This window comes from Oreochromis niloticus, linkage group LG16 (genome assembly GCF_001858045.2).
Source record: "Oreochromis niloticus isolate F11D_XX linkage group LG16, O_niloticus_UMD_NMBU, whole genome shotgun sequence".
Lineage (NCBI taxonomy): Eukaryota > Metazoa > Chordata > Actinopteri > Cichliformes > Cichlidae > Oreochromis > Oreochromis niloticus.
In genome coordinates, this window is record NC_031987.2 from 18,507,084 (window position 1) to 18,529,386 (window position 22,303).

Here is a 22,303-nt window from a genome sequence, read left to right on the forward strand (position 1 = left end):
ACTCCTCTTGCGTGTGGCTCTTTCTCCCTGTCTCTTGCCCACTTTTTCTCCCTTTAAAGTGGAGGCATTATATTGTGGCCTAGTAGAAAGCTTGTCAGCTCAGTGGTCATTAAGTAATCATTAGACTATTTTAAAAAAAAAAGAAGCCAAAGTCTTAGGCAGAGACCCAGCAGCACCTCTGGCGTTCACACTTCATTTACTGTATGCCTCATTAAAATTAATGTATCTACAGGTTAGTCTGTTGAATATTCATGCAAGCATCAGGTGATTAGAGAGACTGGCATAAATGACTGTAGGGCAAAGAGGTGATGACTGATCAATACAAAGACTGTGATGAAGGCACAGGATGAATCAGATTTTTTTTCTTTTTAACCTGAAACCCGCTGTATTAAAAGACTTCACCTGAAGCGGCGACAGCACAAAACACACACGCAAAAAAAAAGAAAAAAAAAAGGAAAATGAACTGAAATTTTCTCCCTTGACAAAGAAAAAAGGATAACTTTTTTCTTTGATTTACCATCTCCAGCTGTATTCTCCTCTTCTGAGCGCTCGGCCAGGCAGTTTTGTAGATCCTTTGAAGTTATCCTAAAATTTTGTTACGAGCATGTGCTTGTGTGAGCTGTGGTTGGTATGCTCTGATGTGCCACAGTAGCATCCTTAGCTGTACACTTCTCCTCCCCCTGGACTCAAACTTGTTTTCATCTGCTATGCTTCATAAACAACAATTGTGCAGTGCTGCTTTTGGGATTTGCAGTGCACTTTGCTATCCCCCCCCTTTTTTTTTTTTGTATCAAAACTGGGCTGTTGTTTGCAGCCTTTATGTACTTGCCTCCACTGATGACTAAATGGAATAAAGACAGTTTTGTCTCAACTCTGCACTTTCCTGTAGCTATTAAACCAGACAATATCCGCACACATGGAGAAGGGATGAGATGAGGGTTCAGTGAGCCAATTAGTGACTGCACTGTGTGGATTTGTGTGTACTGTAATGACTGTACATGCCCAGCAAACTGCTGAAACACAGTATTTCCAGTAGAGCCGAGACAATTGTGGACTGAGCCGTGCTCTGTCTCTCATTACATCTCCATTTCATCAAGTAAAATTCGTTTCAGGCTTTCTGTGGAGCAAGAATCAGACTTTTTGATTAAACGTATTCAATCATGGATCCTGATGTAAGGTTTAACTGAGTTGTGGTTTTTTTTTTTTTTTGTGGGGTTTTTTAACTCAAGGATGAGCTCAGTGACATTCTTAAATATATCCTGGCCACCCTTGTTGATCATGAAGACAGCGTTGCCCTGGAAACCACAGAGGCAGGTGAACAGTGCGAGATGCTGTCAACGTTAATGCTCAAGGTTAAACAAAAAATAGCGATGTTTATTCCATGAGTCTAAAGAAGAGAATTCAAGTGTTGCTACATAAAGAATGCCGTGCGTTGCTGTTCACACCCGACTAACAACTTGACTGGCACGTGAACTAATGCAGAGCAGTGAGAACAAGTGTTTCCAATTACGGATTTGTCTTACTTCGTGGATGAACCCTTGAGGCTTATTAAAGAAACGCTGTAGCAAAAAACGTGTGATGACAGTTAAAAAAGGTATCGACAGCCTTGCTGACACACAAGAATGCAGAACTACTCTTGCTGTTTAGGGAATGCACATAGATGATAAGCATCCTTGTTAACAATCAACGCTTGAACTGCCTCCCTGTGCTGGTTTTCTTCCCACAACATAATGAATCTTCCCCCATCAGTGCTGCACATAAAAAAGCACTGCACACTGTACGTACATCATACTGAATTTTTAGCTCGTCTGCTGCTTGCGTCAGCACATGCACTGTTGGTAGGAATGGCTATAGTGTAGCTGACAGAAGGAACCTCGCTCTCTGTGGGAATGGACACGTGTCAGGATTTGACAGGCTGATCTGTGAAGTCGCTTTCACAGCATGAGGATTCTGCAGGGAGCGGAGACTTAAGTTGTTTTGGCATATGAGAAGATGCATTTCCTTTCCTTTAATTTTTCTTTCTCCTTTTGTGCTCATTGTTCTCAGATTTTCTTTTTCTTCTACTTCTTTTTCTTTGTTTGTTTTTGTCCCTTCAGTGTATGCTTGAGTGAGCAATAATAACTTGTAATAGCTCATGATGCTACCTAATAGCTCTCAAATAATTAGCCTATTTTCGATTTTTAAACGGCATATCTGTAAACACTGATGTACGAAAAAAGGCTTTCAGCCCCCAGTTTTTCTCCTGGCTGCCGATTCAAACTTCAGAATGGAAATGGCAGAGAATTGCTTTGTCCTGTGCCAATCCAATCCTGCATGGTTCCACTTCAGGAGGTTCGGAAGTAATTCTCCTGGAAAAAAAAAATAGAAAAAAGGATTGCCAGGATTCCACAGGGCTCTACAGCAATTCCGGATAGGGACATTGTCGGGCTTCCTCCCAAGTCTAGTGGGTACAGAGGTAAAGAGGCAATGATGATGACTAATTTAAGATGCTAGCTTTACTCTTATGCAACATGGTGGTCTCACAACGCCTTGTAGACGGGCGTCTTTTGAATGCAGCTAAACACACGCATACTGAATGTACGCGGCAGCTTTGAAATATCACAAACGGCTCTCATTTTAGCATGCTTGCCAATCTGTGGATAAGGATGAGCCTCTCTAGGCAGATGGCTATGACCCTAGGCAGTCAATCATTCAGTCAGTCATAGCAAAGCCTAGCGTGAGCTAGAAGAGTGCATGAATTTGGAGATACAGAAGGTTGTTTTACAAAGGAGAAACATAAAAAGGAATTAGGAAGCTTTAAAAGGAGGTCAGATATAGTTCAAGTTATCAAACAGGAAACAAAATGTACATGACAACTCATTAACATCTAATTAATACAAATGCACTGTATATTGCACATCATATCTGTTTTTATTTACAGTTTTCTTTGCAGATATGCCTGCCTCTCAAAGCATCAATACCCAAATTTTCCTTTGAAAACAAATTTTTCAATAAAATCTTTCTTTTAACTTGGGAGAAAAACAAATGTCAAACTGTGCTTCCATCTCAAAATATAAAAAAGGTTTGGAAATGGTCGGACGGAGGATAAGTGCAAAAAGAATATGGATGTCATCCAGCATTTTATGCCAGCTTTAGGTACTCGACAGTTTTTGATATTCAGTAGAACAGATGCATTGCAGCATTGCCAAAACTGTAGGTTTGAGAATCCATGGTGCTATTTGTTACCTCAAGTATATGATATCTAAGTATCAATTTTGGGTTTTTTTGTGTCTGTTTAATCTTTATGTTGTTAATTACAATAAAAACTGCATCTATAGATGCATTACAACAGGTAGTTTTTTAAAACTGCTGTTTTAATCCATCCAGAAATCACCCATGTCCTTTAGATAATGCTAGCTGATACCCCAAAATGTGTTTTACTCTCATTCTGGTGTGAAGAAGGATGGCATTTCCTCAAGTTGCATGTCTATAGCTGCCAACACGTACAAAAATCTGTTTCCCTACACACGAGTTTTACCAGTCAAATTGTTGTTGTGCAGATAAGATGGTTAAAACTAGTTATAGAGGTGGTGTGCCAATTCCACTGGGAAAAACTGCTAAAAAATAAACTATAAATGCAAAACTATGCAGACCTGTTTGGCTTAATGTATGCATATTTGATTGCTTGTAAGTACCCCTGTTGTTATGATTGTTGAAGACAGATCTTCACTGCATTATAACAAGTATTTTCATGTCTCATGTAAATTACAGAAGCTCTTACATCATGAAAAAATGTGCTTTTCACGACAGGAACGGAGAATTGTGAGGTGCAGGTGGACATAAGATGTATGAAAACACACGATTTGTGTCCTTGTGTTTTCATACATCCTATGACATGGATGTATATGTCTCCACACATTTGTGTGGGGGTTTTTTCTACATGCTTTGTGCTCAACTAATCCCTTTCCCCCCCAGGCATTTGACAGTGGGACTCTGGTTGCGGTCACACCTGATGTACCTGCAGCTAATCCTATCCCACAACCGATGTCACTGTAACCAATCCTGTCACAGCACTCAGGGCAGCCTCAGTTCCTTCCTGACATCTCAGTCACACCTCACTGTCGTCTCCTTCCTCTCCTATCTGCTCTCTTCCCTCCTTGCTTGACTTTATAAATGGATTCCTACTTCGTTTACTTTCTGGCAGACTGACAAGACCCCAACCCACCCCCACCCCCCGACTGCTTTTGTCTTATATCTTACTTAATAAAGTAGCCCTACTTTACAATCCACCCCACTACCATTCACCCTTGTCTCTTCTCCTGTTCTGCATCTTATCATACATTTTTACTTTGATACCAGCAGACCTCCCATCCCTGCAGCTTTGGTTTTCTTGACATTTCCCTCTCCTTCCCGTTCCCTTCTTTCTCTCTTTCTTCATCAACCGCTGCACCCACCCACACATCACTATCTTTTCCTGCCCTGGTGCCACCAGAAATAAACCTAGCAACATGTCGTCTGTCACAAAACAGAAATTGCATTGTGTACCTGTCACCAGCGCTCACATTTTCCTATACCCATAGAAATGACTGTCTGCTCCTTCTCCTTTTCTCCCCTTTCCCCCCCATCTCCCTTCATTCCTTGCAGAGAGTAAGCTGAGAGTGCAAAAGAACAACCAGTCTCAGGTGTACCTGGAAGACAGCCGTGTCAGGATCAATTGCTCCATCACCTCCCAGACCAACCAGGACTCCCAGCATACCGTGATGTGGTACGTGAGACGAGCGACCGGGTCGGAGGCTGACGAGCTCCTGCTGAGGATCGAACGCTCCGGGGCCTTCGAATATGGCGCCTACGCAGATGAGGAGAGACTGAGACGGCGTGTGCAGGCTGAGAGGTTGTCACCCCGTCTGTATGTGCTGACGCTGAACAGGGCTGAAAGCAGCGATTCTGGCACGTACTACTGCTTGGTGGAAGAGTGGCTGAGTGACCCAGATGGAGTCTGGTATCGACTCTCCCGGGATTCCTCAGGGTTCACGCAGGTTCTGGTCAGAAAACCAGGTGAGCAAGCAGTGCTTTTCCCTTTAACCAAATCCATGTTTATTCCCACTGCAGCGAGGTAGCAGCTGCCACTTAAGCCCTACATTTTGTGATCCTTTAAACCACTTAACCATTGTTAACTCAATCCTTCCTCCAACTTGCTTTCCTCCCTCTATGACATGCTATGTCTCACTCCAATGACCTTACACCTGCCCCAGCCAGAGCTCAGGTGGAAAAAGATGGATTGAAGTCATGCCAGCTGATGGAAAACCCTAATCCTCTTGTCCAGAATTCAAAAACTTCAGCTTAAAGCTATGATGTTCCAACTGCCACCCACACTCTGACATCCTACCTCATTACAGTTATTTTAGGAACACTCCAACTTGTATCTTTTTCCTCTCCCTAACTGAATTTTCCCTTTTCTCATTTACCTAAACCCTCCTACTCTTCATATACAAAGAAACTCTCTGTCTCACCCCATAAATGCCAATAATAACTGAACAGTCCTGCTGAAGGTGACTTTTCAGGCACTCGGGGAGCAGTATTCATCTGCCAGGTGTGCTGTTTACAATGCAGAATTCATATCATTGATCAGGCATCTGTCCAACTAGAATGTGAGGATGAAAACACCTGGTGATAAGCCCGTAGAGTAAAAAGTGCTTAAAGTAGTATGTTTTTAAGTTGAATCTGGTCTACCAGTGCATAGCTGAAGCACTCAGCTACTCACGCAAATGAAAATATTTTGAAATATGTGCATGGTATACAAGGCTTGTTTTGAGGAGAATAACTCGTCCCTTTCATGCTTCAGAGATTTAACACAATATATATGGAAACTCATCGTGCAACATGGACTGTAACTTTTATTATTCATGACCCTATAGATTTCAACTTTTATGGACATGTAAACATCTTCATAAGCTAAATATAAATTGCGGTATAAACTTCGTAGATGTTCATTAAGGTGTTAAAACATTCACCCAGGAAGTCATCCAGAAATCTGCCTGTTGAGAAAAAAGATGAGGGGAGACGTGTGCCAGAACTCTCCTTTTTTTCCCCCTGCTTTCCTGCTGTGCTTTCTGCTTCTCATTATGCTTTAACAAGGAGACCGTTCCAAACTGTGTGTGAGAGGAGTCCAGGCATGCCAAGTCTGTACTGTCATTTTTTTTAAAAACTGCAGTGGAACTGGGTCATAGTACCACCCCTGAAGGACTGTAGTATACCCGCACACCAGACACAGTAGCCTTGGGGTAGGATCCAACCCTGCTGGGAAGCTGAAAGACTAGTGATAGCTCTGGGCAGCGCTCTGAGATTTATTTATTTTTTCCTTTTTGTTTGTGCACTTGGGAAGTTTAGTGTCCCATTTTCAGAATCATTTGCTGTTTTGTAGTGTTAATTTCTTTGGATTTGTTCAAATTAGAGCAATGACTGGCATTTATTTTGATTAATTTAAAAAAAACATCTCTTCATGATTTTATCAGTAAAACACTGAAATACAGCTACCGAATGCCAAACTGACAGCAAAGGAAAAAGAAAATCATCATCACAGAAGCCTTTTTTGTATGGGGAAAGATAATATTAATATGCTGTTATTCTGAAGACTCCATCTTCAGAATAGCAGCATGGTAACCTACTAATTGACTGATTTGTTTGTTTTGTATTTGAACTTGAACTAAGCTGAAATTATTAGAAATTTCTTGGAGAGCTTCAATGTCTTCAATTTCTGTTTATTTTCCGGACCCCTGCAGAGGTTCGCTTGCAGGTCGAAGAACTGGAGTCAAACATGACTGTGGAAGAGTCCGGTCCAATCCGACTAGGCTGCAGCATTCCCTCGCAGTCGTCCCGAAACTCCCGCTTCTCCGTGTCCTGGTATGTAGAGCGCCCTAAAAACGACAACAATGAGGATCAGCCAGGGGAAGAAGAAGGAGACCGGGAGTGCGTGTTCTCCATTGGACATGATGCCGTTTTTGGAAATGGAAACTGCAGCCCCATAGAGGAACCCGGGCCAAATTCTCGCTTGCAGTTTGAGAGGATGGCCTCTGATCAGTACAGCCTGACCATTCAAGGAGCCCGGCCGACAGACGGAGGCCGATACTACTGCCACGTCGAAGAGTGGCTGCTCAACCCCCGCAACGTATGGTACCGCCTGGCCACCAACAATTCTGGGTACACTATTGTCAATGTATTACAACAAGGTAAGCTCGCAAAAGACAAAATCTTTTGATCTGTCGTGACACTGAAGATTGTACAAAGCTATACTTTTATCATTGGCTGCCTTCTAACAGCATACTGGTAATTTATTACCAATTAGCTACTGCTTATTTGGAAATCTAGGCTTATCGTATGTATTGTGACACTGTGCAGTCCTAATATCTCCTAATATGTGTTTTGGTTCAGGCAAATGGAAACTAATAATAGGCAAGTTATGCAGCTCTTAGTTACTTTTTTTTCTCCTAACTTCTTGTGGGATCTGGCTTCCTCAGTTCCAATTAACAAGTAAAAATGAGAGCCAGACATGGCTGCTTACTGTTTAGCACTGAAGCTGAGTCATTTACAGTGTCAAAAACTGTGCTGGTATTTAAAGCAGTAAAATAAATCCAATTACAAGGCTCAATAAATAAGAGAAGATGATTTAGAAGTGCAAAAAGTGCAAGCTGTAAGAGACCTGCACTCTGTAGTTATCAGTACTCAGCTATGTTTATTATTAACCCTCTGAAGTCTGACTCACATTGTCCTGTTTGCTGGTTCCCCTGGTTTCATTGTGTAAAAATGCTTGCGTAATCTCATTTCTGACAAGTACAATCTGGTTATATACATCTTTTATTCAGTAAATTCTAGCCTATTCAAATATCTGTGCTGCAGTGACACCAGGTGAACTTATAAAAGTTTATGACTACAGACAGAAAAGAGAAAAACTGAATGTTCTCTATTTACAGTTATTAAGGTCATTTTGTTTTTCTCCATTACAGAGGGCCACATCATTTTCCTTACTTCCAGATATAGACTAGCTGATCAAAAAGGCACTGAGCTTATCTAAGAAACCTCTAAGTTCCTTCTGTTTTGGCCAAAACTTGGTAAAACTATTTTAAAAGCTGGAAATCCTGTTAATTATTGTTTTGCACAAATTCTGAGGGGTGTACTTTTCAATTTCTTTTTTGCTCCCTACTTATTCTCACATAACCACATATTCATTCATGTGACATCATAGCAACTTACATATGCTGGTACAGCAGCTTTTCCGGGAAAAGTAAGAAATATAATACGTATGTATAAATATCAGCAAATGGTGATATTTTGACACGTGAATTAAGGACTTTTGAAAGAATAAAACAACTAACGTGTTTATTTTCTGCCAACAGTGTCCACCGTCCAGTCAGTGGTGTGCTCCAACAGCTCCCTCTTCTACTTTGTCTTTTTTTATCCTTTCCCCATTTTTGGCATCCTCCTCATCGCCCTGCTGCTAGTGCGCTACAAGAGCCGCAACAACAGCAAGAGCCAAGAAGGCAAGAACGGCGCCCCCCTACTGTGGATTAAAGAACCTCACCTCAGTTACTCTCCCACCTGCCTGGACCCGCCAGCTCTCAGCCTGCACCCCGGCTCGGTCGACTAAGCAAGGGTCCTGCCCGACTGCCTCGCTTAAATCGTGGATTTAGCCTACACTATGCCAGGGAGCAGATCTGGACTCCACCTTCAGACCTTACTGTCGTTCACTGCTGTGTTGAATTAGTCAATCAGTTGATCAGTTTGAAAATTCACACCCTGGTGGCTGTCTGTTTTATGTTAAAAAAGTGTGTGTGTGTGTGGATGAGGTTGTGTCTAGTGTGTAAGCACAATTAACTGTGCACGTGCAAAGTGTGGGAAAGGAAATATCACGAGGCTCTCTCATTTTCTTTTTGTTTTGTCTTTTTTTTGTGAATCTTAATTTCTTAGTTGCATTTTTCTTACTCTGAATATTCGTCTATTTTTCGAAAGAGTGCGGGGAGGAAAAAAACTGTGCACATGAGATCACGGGCCAATCTAGGAAGAACATTTAAGAGAAGGAACTCTATAATCAACTCTGGCATTAAGAGTATGCCAAAAAAAAAAAAAAGTCTCCGCACTGATCCAGGAGCAGCTACAGCCTTGCCCACTATGCTGGTTGCCATAGTGATGCTCTGCGCCCACTGACTTCGTAGCTGCCGACTTGGTTGCCAGGCTGCATAGAGACAAAGGCTAGGACACACAAGTCTGTGTCCTAAGTGAGGATGTGTGTATGTGTGTTGGCCCACCTGCCTTCACAATGAGTTTAGCTTGGCAGACAGAAACAGGTCCTGGTGTGCCACTTAAACACTGCCAGACACTCTGGCCTTAGTGGGAGACTGTCCCACTCTTATTCTCCCAGAAAAGAAACTGCAAGCGAAAGAGTGGGAGATGGGGAAATTATGGAAAATAAATGAACAGCTCCCTCCTGCTGAGGATATATGTACTTTAACACAAGTGATTTCTTTTCAGTGCCAAGTCCTCCTTATTTCCTCAACAGCTACTCTTTGAAATTTTAAAGAGGGGGGGTGGGGGGTGGTTCAGAGGCAGATTGTAAATACGTCTTCTTACCTCCTGCTGTGGATTTATGGGACTTGTTGGCAAAAACAAAACAAAAAAAATGTACTTATGTTGAATCAGTTGAATTGTCCTGGTTGAATTCCACAGTCTTCATTTCCTGACTGAAATTGAATTCTTGCACATTTCTTTCAATTCCCCCGTACGACCACTAAGTCCTACATCTTTAAAAGATATCAGATGCATATTTTTTTTTAAAGGATTTGTATAGCGCCACACTGAAGATTAAAAATGTGTAGATGTATCATAAACCACTAAACACATTATCTGCACATCAGAAGACCAGTTTATGATGACAAATGTTTGACTTTTGTGATTATTCTAAGGTTTTTTTTTCTATTTATTGTTTTATACTGTTTTGCATAGCTTTGTAAGATTTTCTTTTTTGCTTTGAATTTCAAAAAAGAAAAAAACTGCTTCTGCTTGTGTTGCCAGGCAACTGCACCAAGCACATATGTCAATAGCCTGTGTGTTGACAATGTGGTAGAAGTAGAAATGCTAGATTTGTCCTGCGCATTGCAGTCTGTAGCATTTCATACCAGGTTGTCAAGTTCGGTCAGTGTCAAAACACTGTATATCTATTACTATAATGAAATTTACTGTGGCTTTAAATGTACAATAGTTGACCAGGCAAGTCACAAAAATAGATTCACGTAAATGCTTTTTCTATTTTTTTTTTCTTTCTTTCGTTTTTTTGTTGCTCGAGTCGCATTTATTTAGTGAAGTGTGATGTAACACCTTAGGTAGGATGTTTGGTCAAAGACAGCCGAACTGTTTAAAATGTCTTCTAATCAAGGATTCTGGCTGAAGGCATCCTCTTCAGCTCCCCTGACGCAAGGGAGAAGGATTGAAAACCTCTGTTGCCTTCTCTGGAGTGCCAGGGGAGGTGTGAAATCCTCTATCCAACGTGGGCCTGACGCCCATTCACTGCCAGACTGGACATGAGAACTCTTGAGAAACGTGACATTATTGTCGTCTCAGTCGTGTCAAACGTGTATATTGCATGACAATATTGCAGGAGGAAATTTGATGTTTTGTAAACTTCGAACTCTCTGTGAATTGTGTTCGTGTGACAGAGCCCAGCCCAGCCCCTCCCCCGTCCCCGCCCCCGCCCCACCCCAAACTTCCTGAGCCAAGAGTGAATACGAAGCCCCGGCCCCAGTCATCATTTACGATATCTGACTGCCAATTCTACATGCCCTTTGAGCCTGTGAAGTAGACCATTTCAAGAATGGATGTTGTGGAGACTGTGTTTGATATTATTGCTCCTATTGGTCTTTTTAATGCTTTGCTTTTATGCAGCATTTCATTAAACATATTTATGTCAAAAAAACAACAAAAAAAGAAGCTACAAGTATGTTTCCTATACTGTGACACAAGCTACACAGCTTCCTCGTTCTTTTAATTTTCTCCAAATGATCCTTTTCAAGTAAACAATACCATTTTAATCTGAGTGAGGCTGGGTTTAGAAATGTGATGCATGTGCAGCAAATACAGCTACAACTAACCTGATCAGTGTCATAACAGAACCTGGAGCATCAACTAGCCGTCCATCCATTATTATGCATATGCCAACACGATTGGATAAACACATTTTTGCGTGTCATATCCGATCCCGGGTCAGGTGCAAAGTGCTCGGGGGGGGGAAAAAGTGGGACAGTGGAAACGAGACAAGTAGTACCAGCTCAAAGGCCAGCAATATAACGAGGCAACATTTAGATTTTTGAAACTAAGCAAATTCTACATGCATAAAACTGTCCTGTTTTGTATACATAGCGAATGACTTCAGTGAAAGATTTTTTCCCCCTTTTTTGCATTATGATTTCTCAATGGTCCTAATTTTCTAAGTATTCTCTCACATGAGCTTGCCTAACGAAGACCTCGGTGGTCAAAATACTGCCTTATTATTTTTGTGTTTGTTTACGACTACATCTCTTGACAAGATTAAAAAAAAAGTCACAACAGGAAGGAAGTCAGTGACATAAATAACTGGTGTGGTTTGACAAAAATGGTTTCCACTTCTTATGGGCTTGTTACCATCAGCGCTAAATCGAAAGCTAAGAAGGAAAAAACAAAGTCTACATGAACTCATTTGTTGGTTGAGTGATCGCCTTTTATGAATCTCAGACATTTCCAGGGATGCTGGATGGGTAAATGGTGCCCACAGAACAGCTGCTTCGGCTTTAATGTGTAAATCCCACAATCTGAGACTTAATTCATGCAACATTAATTGTATCTTTCTAGACTTTAGCCAGGAAGTGGAGAATGCGGTTGTGGTTTTTCATGTCACGTTGCTCACTACCATCAATAGCGCTGTACAGTCAGTCTCTAGTGTTTCTGTGGTAATAATACCACCCATAGCTGCCTCCCAAGATTTCTCCACACATTCTGACAGTCTTGTAGCTGTGTTTTGAGGGCTGCATGTTCTGGCTGTGTGCTGGCTCCGGATTTAGGTGTAAAACAGTGTGTGTTGATGTGTTCAGTGATGATTTATTTTCACTGATGTATTTTTATATGACCATGGTTAATTTATTTTATCCTTATGTTATTCTATTGAATAGTTACCATTGTGACCATTGAAGAGACACTTAGCTATTGTCAGTTTATTGCAATAAAAATACATTGATTGCCTCTTCCTGTTTTGCTTCCAACCATATACATTTTGCAGTGTTTGGAGATGTGTCATTAAACTGATATATCTATCAGTTCTTTTCACAACAGCCACAACTTACTGAACTGCTTTCTACACCCTTGCAAAACATCTACATTTGCTTTAAATGATACTAGCTCTACAGGAGGCATGGTTTTTGTGTAGTTGGTGTAAGGTTTTGATTTTTGCCAGGCAAGAGTTACTGTATTCTGTATGTTCTGTGTTTATTTTATGAATGTTTATTTATTCATTTCAGTTTGTGAGTAAAAGGAATTTAATCAGCATGTTAAAGTATATATCTACTGTAGATTGATATGTTTTTGGACACTTTTTTTGTAGTTTCACATCTGTACACTATTACAGTGGATTTTAACCAAACAATCAAGATGGAAGTGAAGTGCAGACTTTCAGCTTTAAATCAACTGATTTGTCAAATGCACAGCATTAACTGTTTAGGAATTACAGCCAGTTTTATACAAAAGTCCTATATTGTCAGATGCTCAAAAATAAGTGGACAATTGACAGGCTATTTCATGACCTGTTCAATCGTTTTTAAATTCTAATATATGCAAGGTGTGAGGTCCATAAAGATGTAGATATAAGTGGAGGATGAGGAAAAAAACAAACCTAACACTGTTGTCAAAATCTACAGTCAAGAGATGCTTTCCTGAATGGAAATACAGATTTTACAACAATGTGGAAACCACTGACAAAAAGATTAACTTGTACCAGAATGATGAGAAGAGAAAAGTGTGGAGGAGAGAAACTGCTCATGGTCTGAATCCACATTAAATCAAACATAGTGGAGGCAGTGTTTTGGCCTGGGCATGTATGACTGCCAATACCAGTGAAAGTGATGGGATGAATTCTGAAGTTTACAGCTCTTTGCTCATATTCAGCTGCAAAGCTGATTTTAAAAAGTGCTTCACAGTGCAAAATGATAATGACCTAAAGCATGCTGCAAAACAACCCAAGAATTTATCAAGTAAAAAAATGTGATGTTCTTCAATAGCCAAATCAGTCACCTGATCTAAACCCAACAGAGGATGACTTTCAATTACTGAAGACAGAACTAAAGGCAGAAAGATGAGCACCTACCGAAAGTGGATGCAGTAAAGATCTAGCAAAGCATCTTAAGGAGTAAACATGGGATTGGTTGATGTCCACGGGTTCTAGGCTTCAAAAGGATTGTATACTTTTGTTTGTTCTATACTTGAATTAAAGCTGAAACTCTGCACTCCAATCACATTTATAGTAAAAACGTGTTGTGGTGGTGTACGGAGGCAAAATTACAAAGCTTGTATCATAACTGTAAGTTATTCTTGGAGATCCTCACGCAAATTAACCAGCAACTTAAAAAAAAAACCCATTTCTGCACTTACATAACTCCAACACAGGTGGAATTTCTCACTCTTTTACCATCACTCCCTCAAACACTGCAGCAGTAAACTGTCTTCAGTCAGTCGATGCCATTTGTTATTCTCTCTCACTTTCTCACAAATTCATATTTACCTATTATAATGCACAAGAATACCCAGTGATGCCAAGAATAAATTCTGAAATTCTTTCCATAAAGCATGGCCACAGAAAAAGAATTCACTGTGAGGGGAAAAAAAATTGTGGTTTGGTTTTCATCTGGTTTGTTATTCATGCAGATTCCCAACTTGCCTGAAAGGGAGGCCACCGTTAAAGATCTGTTGATGTAGATAGCTAGCACACAGTTAACACGTTGTTGATTGTTGGGGTTTTTTTGTTTTTTTCTGGCAAGCTGTGTCGCAACTTCACAGGATGCAAAACACCAATTGTCCCCTTTTGAGCACTATTTCCCTGTCCCAGTTCCTTCAGGATTTCTCTGCTGTCTGTCTCCATTTTCTCAAGCATACCCTCTATGAGGAAAGATGTGTTTTGCATACAAGTTACCAATAATCACAAATCCATAGTTCTTGCAGAGAATCTAGACACCTAAGGGCACACTTGGGCAGACAGTACTTAACGATCCAGAGCAGCAGGGCAGTAGTCGGGCAAATATATTATGATTTATTACCAATAGAAGAGAGAAAGTGCTGGAGAGAATGCAAAGAAAGGACATTTTCTCTTCTGCTTGCACTATGGTGAGCTTGGATGCATAAAAAACAAGGACAGGGATAAAAATGTTTGAAGATGGATACAGATCATGTGTGAATTTCTGCAGGGAATATTCGCCTGTGTGCAAAAACATGTTAGCTTAATCACGGAGCTTAGTATCTGCTACAGACAGGTTGTTCGGTTCTTAGAGAAGAGACATGAGGGAGGCAGAGCTACAAAATTAACACCCTGTAAAGGGTGATTGGTAGAGGAGGACTGTGTACAGCTTGTTGCACTCACTGTTGTATGATACCACATTGCTTTGTGTAGTATGACTCACTCGGTGATATAAGGGTGAATCAGAAAGAACAGGCATGAAATGTTAATCTGCATACAGTAACATTTACTTCTCGAGATGATACATTAGCGTGGATGATGGACAAGAGGAGGTAAAAGTAGAAAACAGATGTGCCACCTGTACTCTTGAAAATTGCACTGTAATTTGCTATTGATGCCTCAGCAGCAGTCTTTAATCTGTGATCTGTGTAAAAGCTGCTTGAGAAAAGAATCAATAGCTCCATTCAAGACGTGTTTGTAAAGGTTGTCCGTTGGGGGGAAAAAGGTCAAGAGATTATCATGGACACTTACAGGCAAATGATGTAATGCAGCTTAGAAAAAACAAGACACCTCTACTGACAAACCAACAACAAAAACCCCGATGGCCCCAGATCATTCATTATAGATATAAAACATTCAAACACACTCTGAAATATTCTCATCTTATTCATAATTGATACACACAAAATGAGTGTACTTCCACTGGTTCGGCTAAGATGAAGTAAACTGGTGCTAAGGTTGCTGCAACATTCGCTTGGGACCCCAGCATTTAGTCTCTCAATTCTCAGAGGAAGCCGGGAGATTCAGATGCAGACCTAATTAAGATGAGCTTTTAAAGCCTGATGGATGGAATTGCCTTGCAAAATATTTGGTTTTTGTGGAAAAAAAAAATTAAGAAAGTCCACTTAATCTCTTGAGCTTTTCAAAGCACAGAGGACTTTTGACTATCAGAAGGTGTGTTTATTAGATGTATTTTAGAACGAAGCCTTAGTGAGCGGGAAGAGCAGGGGTGAAGGTAGCGCTGAGAGAGTTTTTAAAAAGACTAGTGCTACCCATTTTATGATGCTGGAAATACAGTGGTGGTAACATACAACAAAAATATTAGGTGAAGCTTTACTATATACACATTTAGTGTCGCATTTACACCATGAAAAGCGCCTAAATCAAGTGCACTGAGGTTGGCGGGAGCATGTATTGCACAAATTTGATCAGCTTTAAAATCATTTCGTTTAAAATAAAAACTGTGTCAGCCAGAGGAGGCTGCTAAATAGAGGCAGAGGAGATTTCTCCTCCTCTGTTTTCTAGAGGCATGAAGGAGATCAAAACATGAAAGAGTAATTGCTTGAAATAAACTATTACCCAAATTTCAGTATAATTTATAGATTTTTTTCTGCTCCTTAGACATAATCCATTCCACTTTTGATTAAAATGTTTGTTTTAACCCCTGCAGGGAAGGCAGGAGGGGAAACGACAGTCTGCATGTATGCATGGGTGTGTGTACATTGAATATGCAAAGGTAATGGACCACACCTCTTAATCATTGATGTTTTTAGTCCTTTTGCCATTGGGGTATATAATAAACCAAGCCAGGCAGTTCGGCTTTACAACAGTTGTGAAAGAATGTGTAGCTCTAAAGATCTCACTTAAGTTCAGTGTGTGTAGTTGTAATAAAATGGCATCATTGCAATAAGGCCTATATATTTTCCTAGATATCTCTCAATCAACTGTTAAGTGGTTTCATTGCAAAGTGAAAGTGTTCAGGAACCACAGCAATTCAGTCAGGATATGGCAGATAACGTTGAAATCATGCTGAGGGGCATAGTCCATAAAAATCGCCAACACTCTGCTTACTCAATAACTGCAGAACTCCAGACCTCCAGGCATTAATATCAGCACAAAAATTGTGCCCTAGAGCTTCATGGCATGGATTTCCATAGCCGAGCAGCTCCTGTAGATGTAATGTGTAGGTGTCTCAGCACTTTTCTGCATATACTGTTAAGTATGTAAGAAGGAGCTCGTGTTGTCCTTCTGAAGGGGGATCCTGCATTAATTTAATGCATGCCATGACATGCACAACAGTGCACCAACAGAAAAAATCCTCCCTAACCAATCAACAGCCACAATACATTATTGACATGACAGCATGTTACTGATTCTCTGTACTACACTCTCTGTGAGTGCGATGAATGTTTGTAGAGACATAGAAGCAAAATACATTTAGAATTGTAGAGTCGTGATTTGTAACTTGCAAAAAAATTTTAAAACTACATTTTGCTTGGGCCTATTTCTATGGAGTCATTTCTTTTTTCATTTTTATTTCTCTTTTTTTAGCGTTAGCTAGCTACTTGCATTAATCAACTGGGCAGTTAGCTTGTTGTAGCAGAGCTGATGCATTTTTTGCATAACGTACTGGCTGCTATGTCATCATTTGCTGGCTTCTACTGTCACAGCTGAGACTGTTATGGAGGGGCTTTAGAAAACAGTCCAAATTTTTCATGTGACCCTTTTGGAAGAAGGAATTGGCCAACCCTACTAAACAGTGCATATAAAAAGATGGACATAACCCTACACCACCATTTTTAAACTGAATGTGATGAGTAAGAGGTAGACTGACTGAATAAGAGAAGGCCAATGCAAGATAATGGGGTCATTTAATTTAGAACTGAGCAATATGTTATATTTAATGAGCTAAAAAAGAAGATGTCATTATTAAAATGTTTTCTGAGGCTGTGGATCAATTTAGCCAACCAAGCAGAAGACTCGCCTCCTACTGGCCATTTGGAAAAATGCATTGGTTTCACTTTTCAGACTCAGAAACTACATATACAGATTGCAACACATCAAGCATTCCCACCAAGAACTCAATAAATAACAGTTTTAATGAAATCTAAAAGACTTAATCTAACTTAATCTTTTGTTGAACGTTAAAATGTAGAAATAGAGTAAGTTCCTTAGTGTAAAATAGCATGATAAGTTGGTTTTCCTCCTCTCCAATTTTCATCATTCCCCACTAATGTTAAAATCACGGAAGTGCAAAAATCTGTGAAATTGTCATTTAGGTCTCTAGGGTTTGTTCTCTGGGGTCTAATTATAATATTTCATGGCAGTCTATCTAGTAGTACCCTGACACCAGGCAGCTAAGACCATAGGCAGTACATATAGTTATATATATATAAAAAAAAAAGAGCTATATGCAAGCTAATTGTCACCTTCCAGAAAATGCATTATTTCACACATCAGTAGGTCCTATAGCAGGAGCTGGGAGGCAACAACGGTAACCCATACCTCCACCATTATCCATTATATCCATTATACATTTACAGTATATTCTATAAAGTAGCCCACCTTGATGAGAGCTGAAGCAAAAAACATCTTTTGTAAATTTATCTTAGGCAAGATGTTTTTAATTGTTAATATAATGATGCACGTTCAATCAGATGAGCCCTTTATGCATAAGTAAAGTTGGTAAACAGCAAGCTAATCAGTGATGTGCATCTTGTTCTCCTGTGGGATGCCAAGTAATTATGAATGAGCAGGAGCAGGCAAAGCGAGTTCACTAATGTGCCTTTAGTGCTGAAGAAGACTGGAGGAGCAGAAAGATATAATTCTGCTATACAATAATCCCAGAAAAGGAGGAAAGAGTGAGGAGGCAAAGATGGTGCTGCGGGGAATAGATGGAACAAAATAAATGGCAGCAGAGAGAAGAGTAGGAGAGGAAAATACAGAAACATAAAAAACATATTCCCCTGTGACAAGCAAGCTACTTCAAAGGGCATCTCTGGATGAGCCAGTTGAGTATTTGACAGCATGTAGTAGGCTTTCCTATCTTGTTTTTCATCTCTCGTGATCATGCATATGGTAAGAGATACTGGTATCAGAATGTCTGAGACCCTGGGGTAAAATTTCCAGATGTAGATGTAGATACTCATACTCAAACCAGGTGTTAAAGCAGAACCCTGTTGTGGTAATGTGTTTCTGTGAACTGCAGTCTATCAAGACAGGTTCTGGAGGGACATGCTGTTTGCTGATCTGACCACCTTCACTGTTTGGTTGTACACCCTGTGGTACTCTGTTGAAGTCTGCAAACACCTCTGCCAGGCATTGAGACATTCAGCTCTCTGAAGATCAAAAGCTCCGCATGACGGCTGTCTGACTCATTTTTTTAGTGTAAAATCGTTTTGTGGACTTTCAACACCTGCTCGCGCGGGCGCTCTCAGCCATTCCCAGTGTGTGCTGTGTGTGTCCATTGTTTTATTTTGCACAAGGCCAGTAGCATGCTGTGAAAGGCATAGGTACTTTACATGTGACTAGGAGGACAAGCCAATGGCTGATTGATCTGGGATCATTCTTCTCTGTGCCCGAGTCATTCCCCATCTATTATGGCCTTTAACCACAAATAACAGTACCTCTGGATGTTGTTGTCATGGCACCGGAGAAGGAAGTTTCTCGTGACTGACTTTGATCTATAAGTTAAGGGCCAGTATGTGAGGTGTGTGCATGTGTCCCTCTTTGAGCATCCTGTAACCCCCGCGAACCAGTTCTGTCCTTGTTCCCACTGCTGCTGCCTACATTTCTCTCTCTCTGCTTTTATAACTTTGTAACAAATCAACAAATGGTATGTAGATAGTGTGGAGAGCGAAACAGCAACTGTCAATTAACTAATAATGACACTACGACATGGCTTAAGTAGTGTGGAGCATATGTAGGTGCTGACAACTCACTCACATTGAATTGTCTCTCATTTCCAAGTGGCAGCAACACAGGCATACAAAACGGCTGTCATCCTCTATTAGAACAGAAATCGGTCACAGGAGATTCACCCAATAATGTGCAAACACACATATAATACACAAACTCCCCTGTATCACGCTCGCACAGTATGCAAACCTCTATATACACGTGTGCATCGACCCTGTAAGCAAAGATGATGACATTATCTGCCGTTATCTGTGATGTTAAAATAAAAATACAGATTTTTAGGCATCAATATTTCAGCAGCTCTGTGAATTGCCTCCAAGACATATGCTGCATTATTAAGAGTGAGCTGCTTGCAGTTTGAAGTATGTCATGGGTGATTCTCATTGACAGGAGGGATTCTTTCAGCAGATAAAGAGATGAGAGAAACCACAGATATGTCTCTGGTCTTTCTGGGTGTGCGGGAAAAACGAGGTTCTGCATCCAAATCCGACTCGAACAAATGCAATGCTACGTATCGATTCCTGGAAACACATCCTGCTCGTAAACTTGCATTTCTCCTTGTTCAAACAAATCAGACACTGGCACCACTGCGAGACAGAAATCAATTGAAAAAAAATAGCCCCCTTTTTTCAGCGTAATGATTGAAACTGACAGGGCAATAAAAGTCTTTGAAAAGCAGTCAAAGGTTAAAGCAGTGTTGTCAATATGCACAGAGACAGACGGCTCCTCTTATTCACAGCAATCACTCTGTGTCCAATTATCTGCTGAATTTGTAGCGTTGCTGTTCCCACTAGTAAGCCTGAATGCACCATAGATTACAGCACAGAGTTTTTAATCTGGAGGCTTGTAAAATATTTGTTCGTGTTTGCAAATGAATAAATACACCCCTGACTATTTAATCAAAAAGGTTTTTGTCCAAACTCGCCATCTAGTGTACGAATGGGAGAGGGGGGAAAAAATCAGTGGAAGCCAGTCACGCAGCTTGGATCATGTACTCTATATTTTCTCTGTGGAGGAGCCATTAATCTCCTTCCACTTGAGTTAAAAGAGCTGTGGAAAATATACCCAGTGACAAGCAGAAGTCTAACACTGAAAACCTGAGTGAGGATTAATAAAACAGACTTAATATCAATAGTAGAAGAGATCGAGCAGGCTGCTGCAGTGAAATGTAAGATTTAATTGTCAACTTACAACACAAGGTTTTATGACAAATTCAAATCTTGTAAATGTATCGCACTAACAAAGAATAATAACCAAATTGCCCAAGGAAACAAACTGCTCTGAAATCTGGTAGTACAGCATTGGATCCCTCCTCGTTTTGCCAGATGGCAGCAGGGTAAACAGGCTGTGGCTGTGGTGGGTATTTTTTTTTAGTATCCTTTGGGCTGTGTGCAGATACCTCACTGTTAACAGTGATGCTCAATAGATGGATGCTGGTGAAAATCAAAGCATTTTGTGATGCTTCTAGTTAAGATGCTCTCCACTGCTCCTGAGTAAAAGTTAACAAGAACCTGACATGAAAATTCAGTTTTCTTAAGAAGTACAGTCACTCCTGAGCGTCCTTAACCAGGCAGGTGTGTGCCGGCAGTGACAGGTTCTCTGCGATACTCATTCCCAAGAACTGAAATATGTTCACCTGCTGTTCATCAACTCCACTAATATAAAATGGGGTTTGAATTCAAGATTATTGCTGCAAGATTAATGTTTAAGGCGCACCTTACAGTTCTGTCTCATTGAGGCAGCTCCAATTTTATATCTAAAATATTTACAGTGTGTTAAATTATTAACATTTGTTTCTCTTTCATACTGCTGCAGGCATTACTTTGAAACATGCATCTTTACACTGAATTATTGTATTTAGACTGGATTTGCAGTAGCCTGTAACATGGACATCCTTCTATTTGCCCAAATAGAGAGAAGTGCCTGCTGGATAAAATTCAGTGTACTTCACATTTTTGACTTGCTTAAAGAGTTTCAACCATTTATACAGGATCACAACCTACAACACTTTTCTAGCACCGAGTTGGATGCCGATGAGATCTGGTAGCCGTGGAGACCATTTGAGTACAGTGAGCTCAGTCTGCTCAAGAAAGCTGTTTGAGATGATTTGAGCTTTGTGATGTGTTATCTTGCTGGAAGCAGCTGTCAGAAGATGTGTACACTGTGGTCATAAAGGCATGCATATAGTCAGCAACAAAACTCAGGTAAGCTGTGGTATTTAAACAATGCTCAACTGAATTAAGGGGTCCAAATGAGCCAGAAAAATACCCCCGCCCGCCATTTCAGCACTACCACATACCTGTATTCTTGATGCAACGAAGGATGGATTCTCCAAAAGTTGATTCTGTTCATCTGCACGTAGCGTTGGGGAAACCTGGGGAAACCTGCAGTCAGCTGAGACTGAAGAAGTCACTCGGATGAGTGACGAAGCGTTTCTCCCACTGAAAACGCTACGTCCAGATGAACAGAATCAACTTTTGGAGGTTTACTTACCTGGATGATTAAGCATGCATCAAGACGAAGGATGGATTCATGCTTTCATGTCATTTATGCTAAATTCTGTCCCTGCCATTCAAATGTTGCTGCAGAAATCAAAACTCATCAGACCAGGTTTGAATTCTACCATCAGTTTCCTGTTCTTATCTGACAGGTGCACCACCCAGTACGCCTTTCTATTGTTATAGTTTGTCTACTTCGAGGGTGGACGTGTTGTGCATTGAAAAAAAATGTTCCGGCATACTTTGATTGTAGCAAGTTGTTAAATTAATGCAGACTTCTAATCTGAATGAGTCTAGCCATCTGACTCCTCGAACCTCTGACACAAACACGGCACTTTCACCCAGATAACTGCTGCTCGCTGAATATTTTTGGACCCTGAAAACCCTAGAGTTGGCTGTGTGGGAAAATTCCAGTAGATCAGCAGTTTGTGGAGGGGGGAAAAAAAAAAAAAAATCAGACCAGCCAGTCTAGCACCAGCCACCACACTGTGTTCAAAGTCACTTAAATCACTCTTCTTCACTCATTCTAGTTCTTTATGCCTAAATGCGTGAGTTAATACAATGTAATTGGCTAACTAGGCATTTGTGTTGTTACGCAGTGTACCCAATGAAGAATGCACCTAATGTATAATACACATTTATGGTCAAACTGCAAAGAACACACACTACC

General features: G+C 40.6%; 1 protein-coding gene across 1 annotated transcript in view; it reads left to right on the forward strand.

Moving 5' to 3' along the window:
- Positions 1 to 15,317, forward strand: part of igsf3 (immunoglobulin superfamily, member 3) — an 80,940-nt gene extending 65,623 nt beyond the window's left edge. Inside the window, 3 exon segments of the mRNA XM_025903914.1 lie at positions 4,624 to 5,034; positions 6,759 to 7,205; positions 8,370 to 15,317. Coding sequence (XP_025759699.1) covers positions 4,624 to 5,034; positions 6,759 to 7,205; positions 8,370 to 8,620 — 1,109 coding nt within the window. The 3' untranslated portion in view covers positions 8,621 to 15,317.
- Positions 15,318 to 22,303: the final 6,986 nt, after the last annotated feature.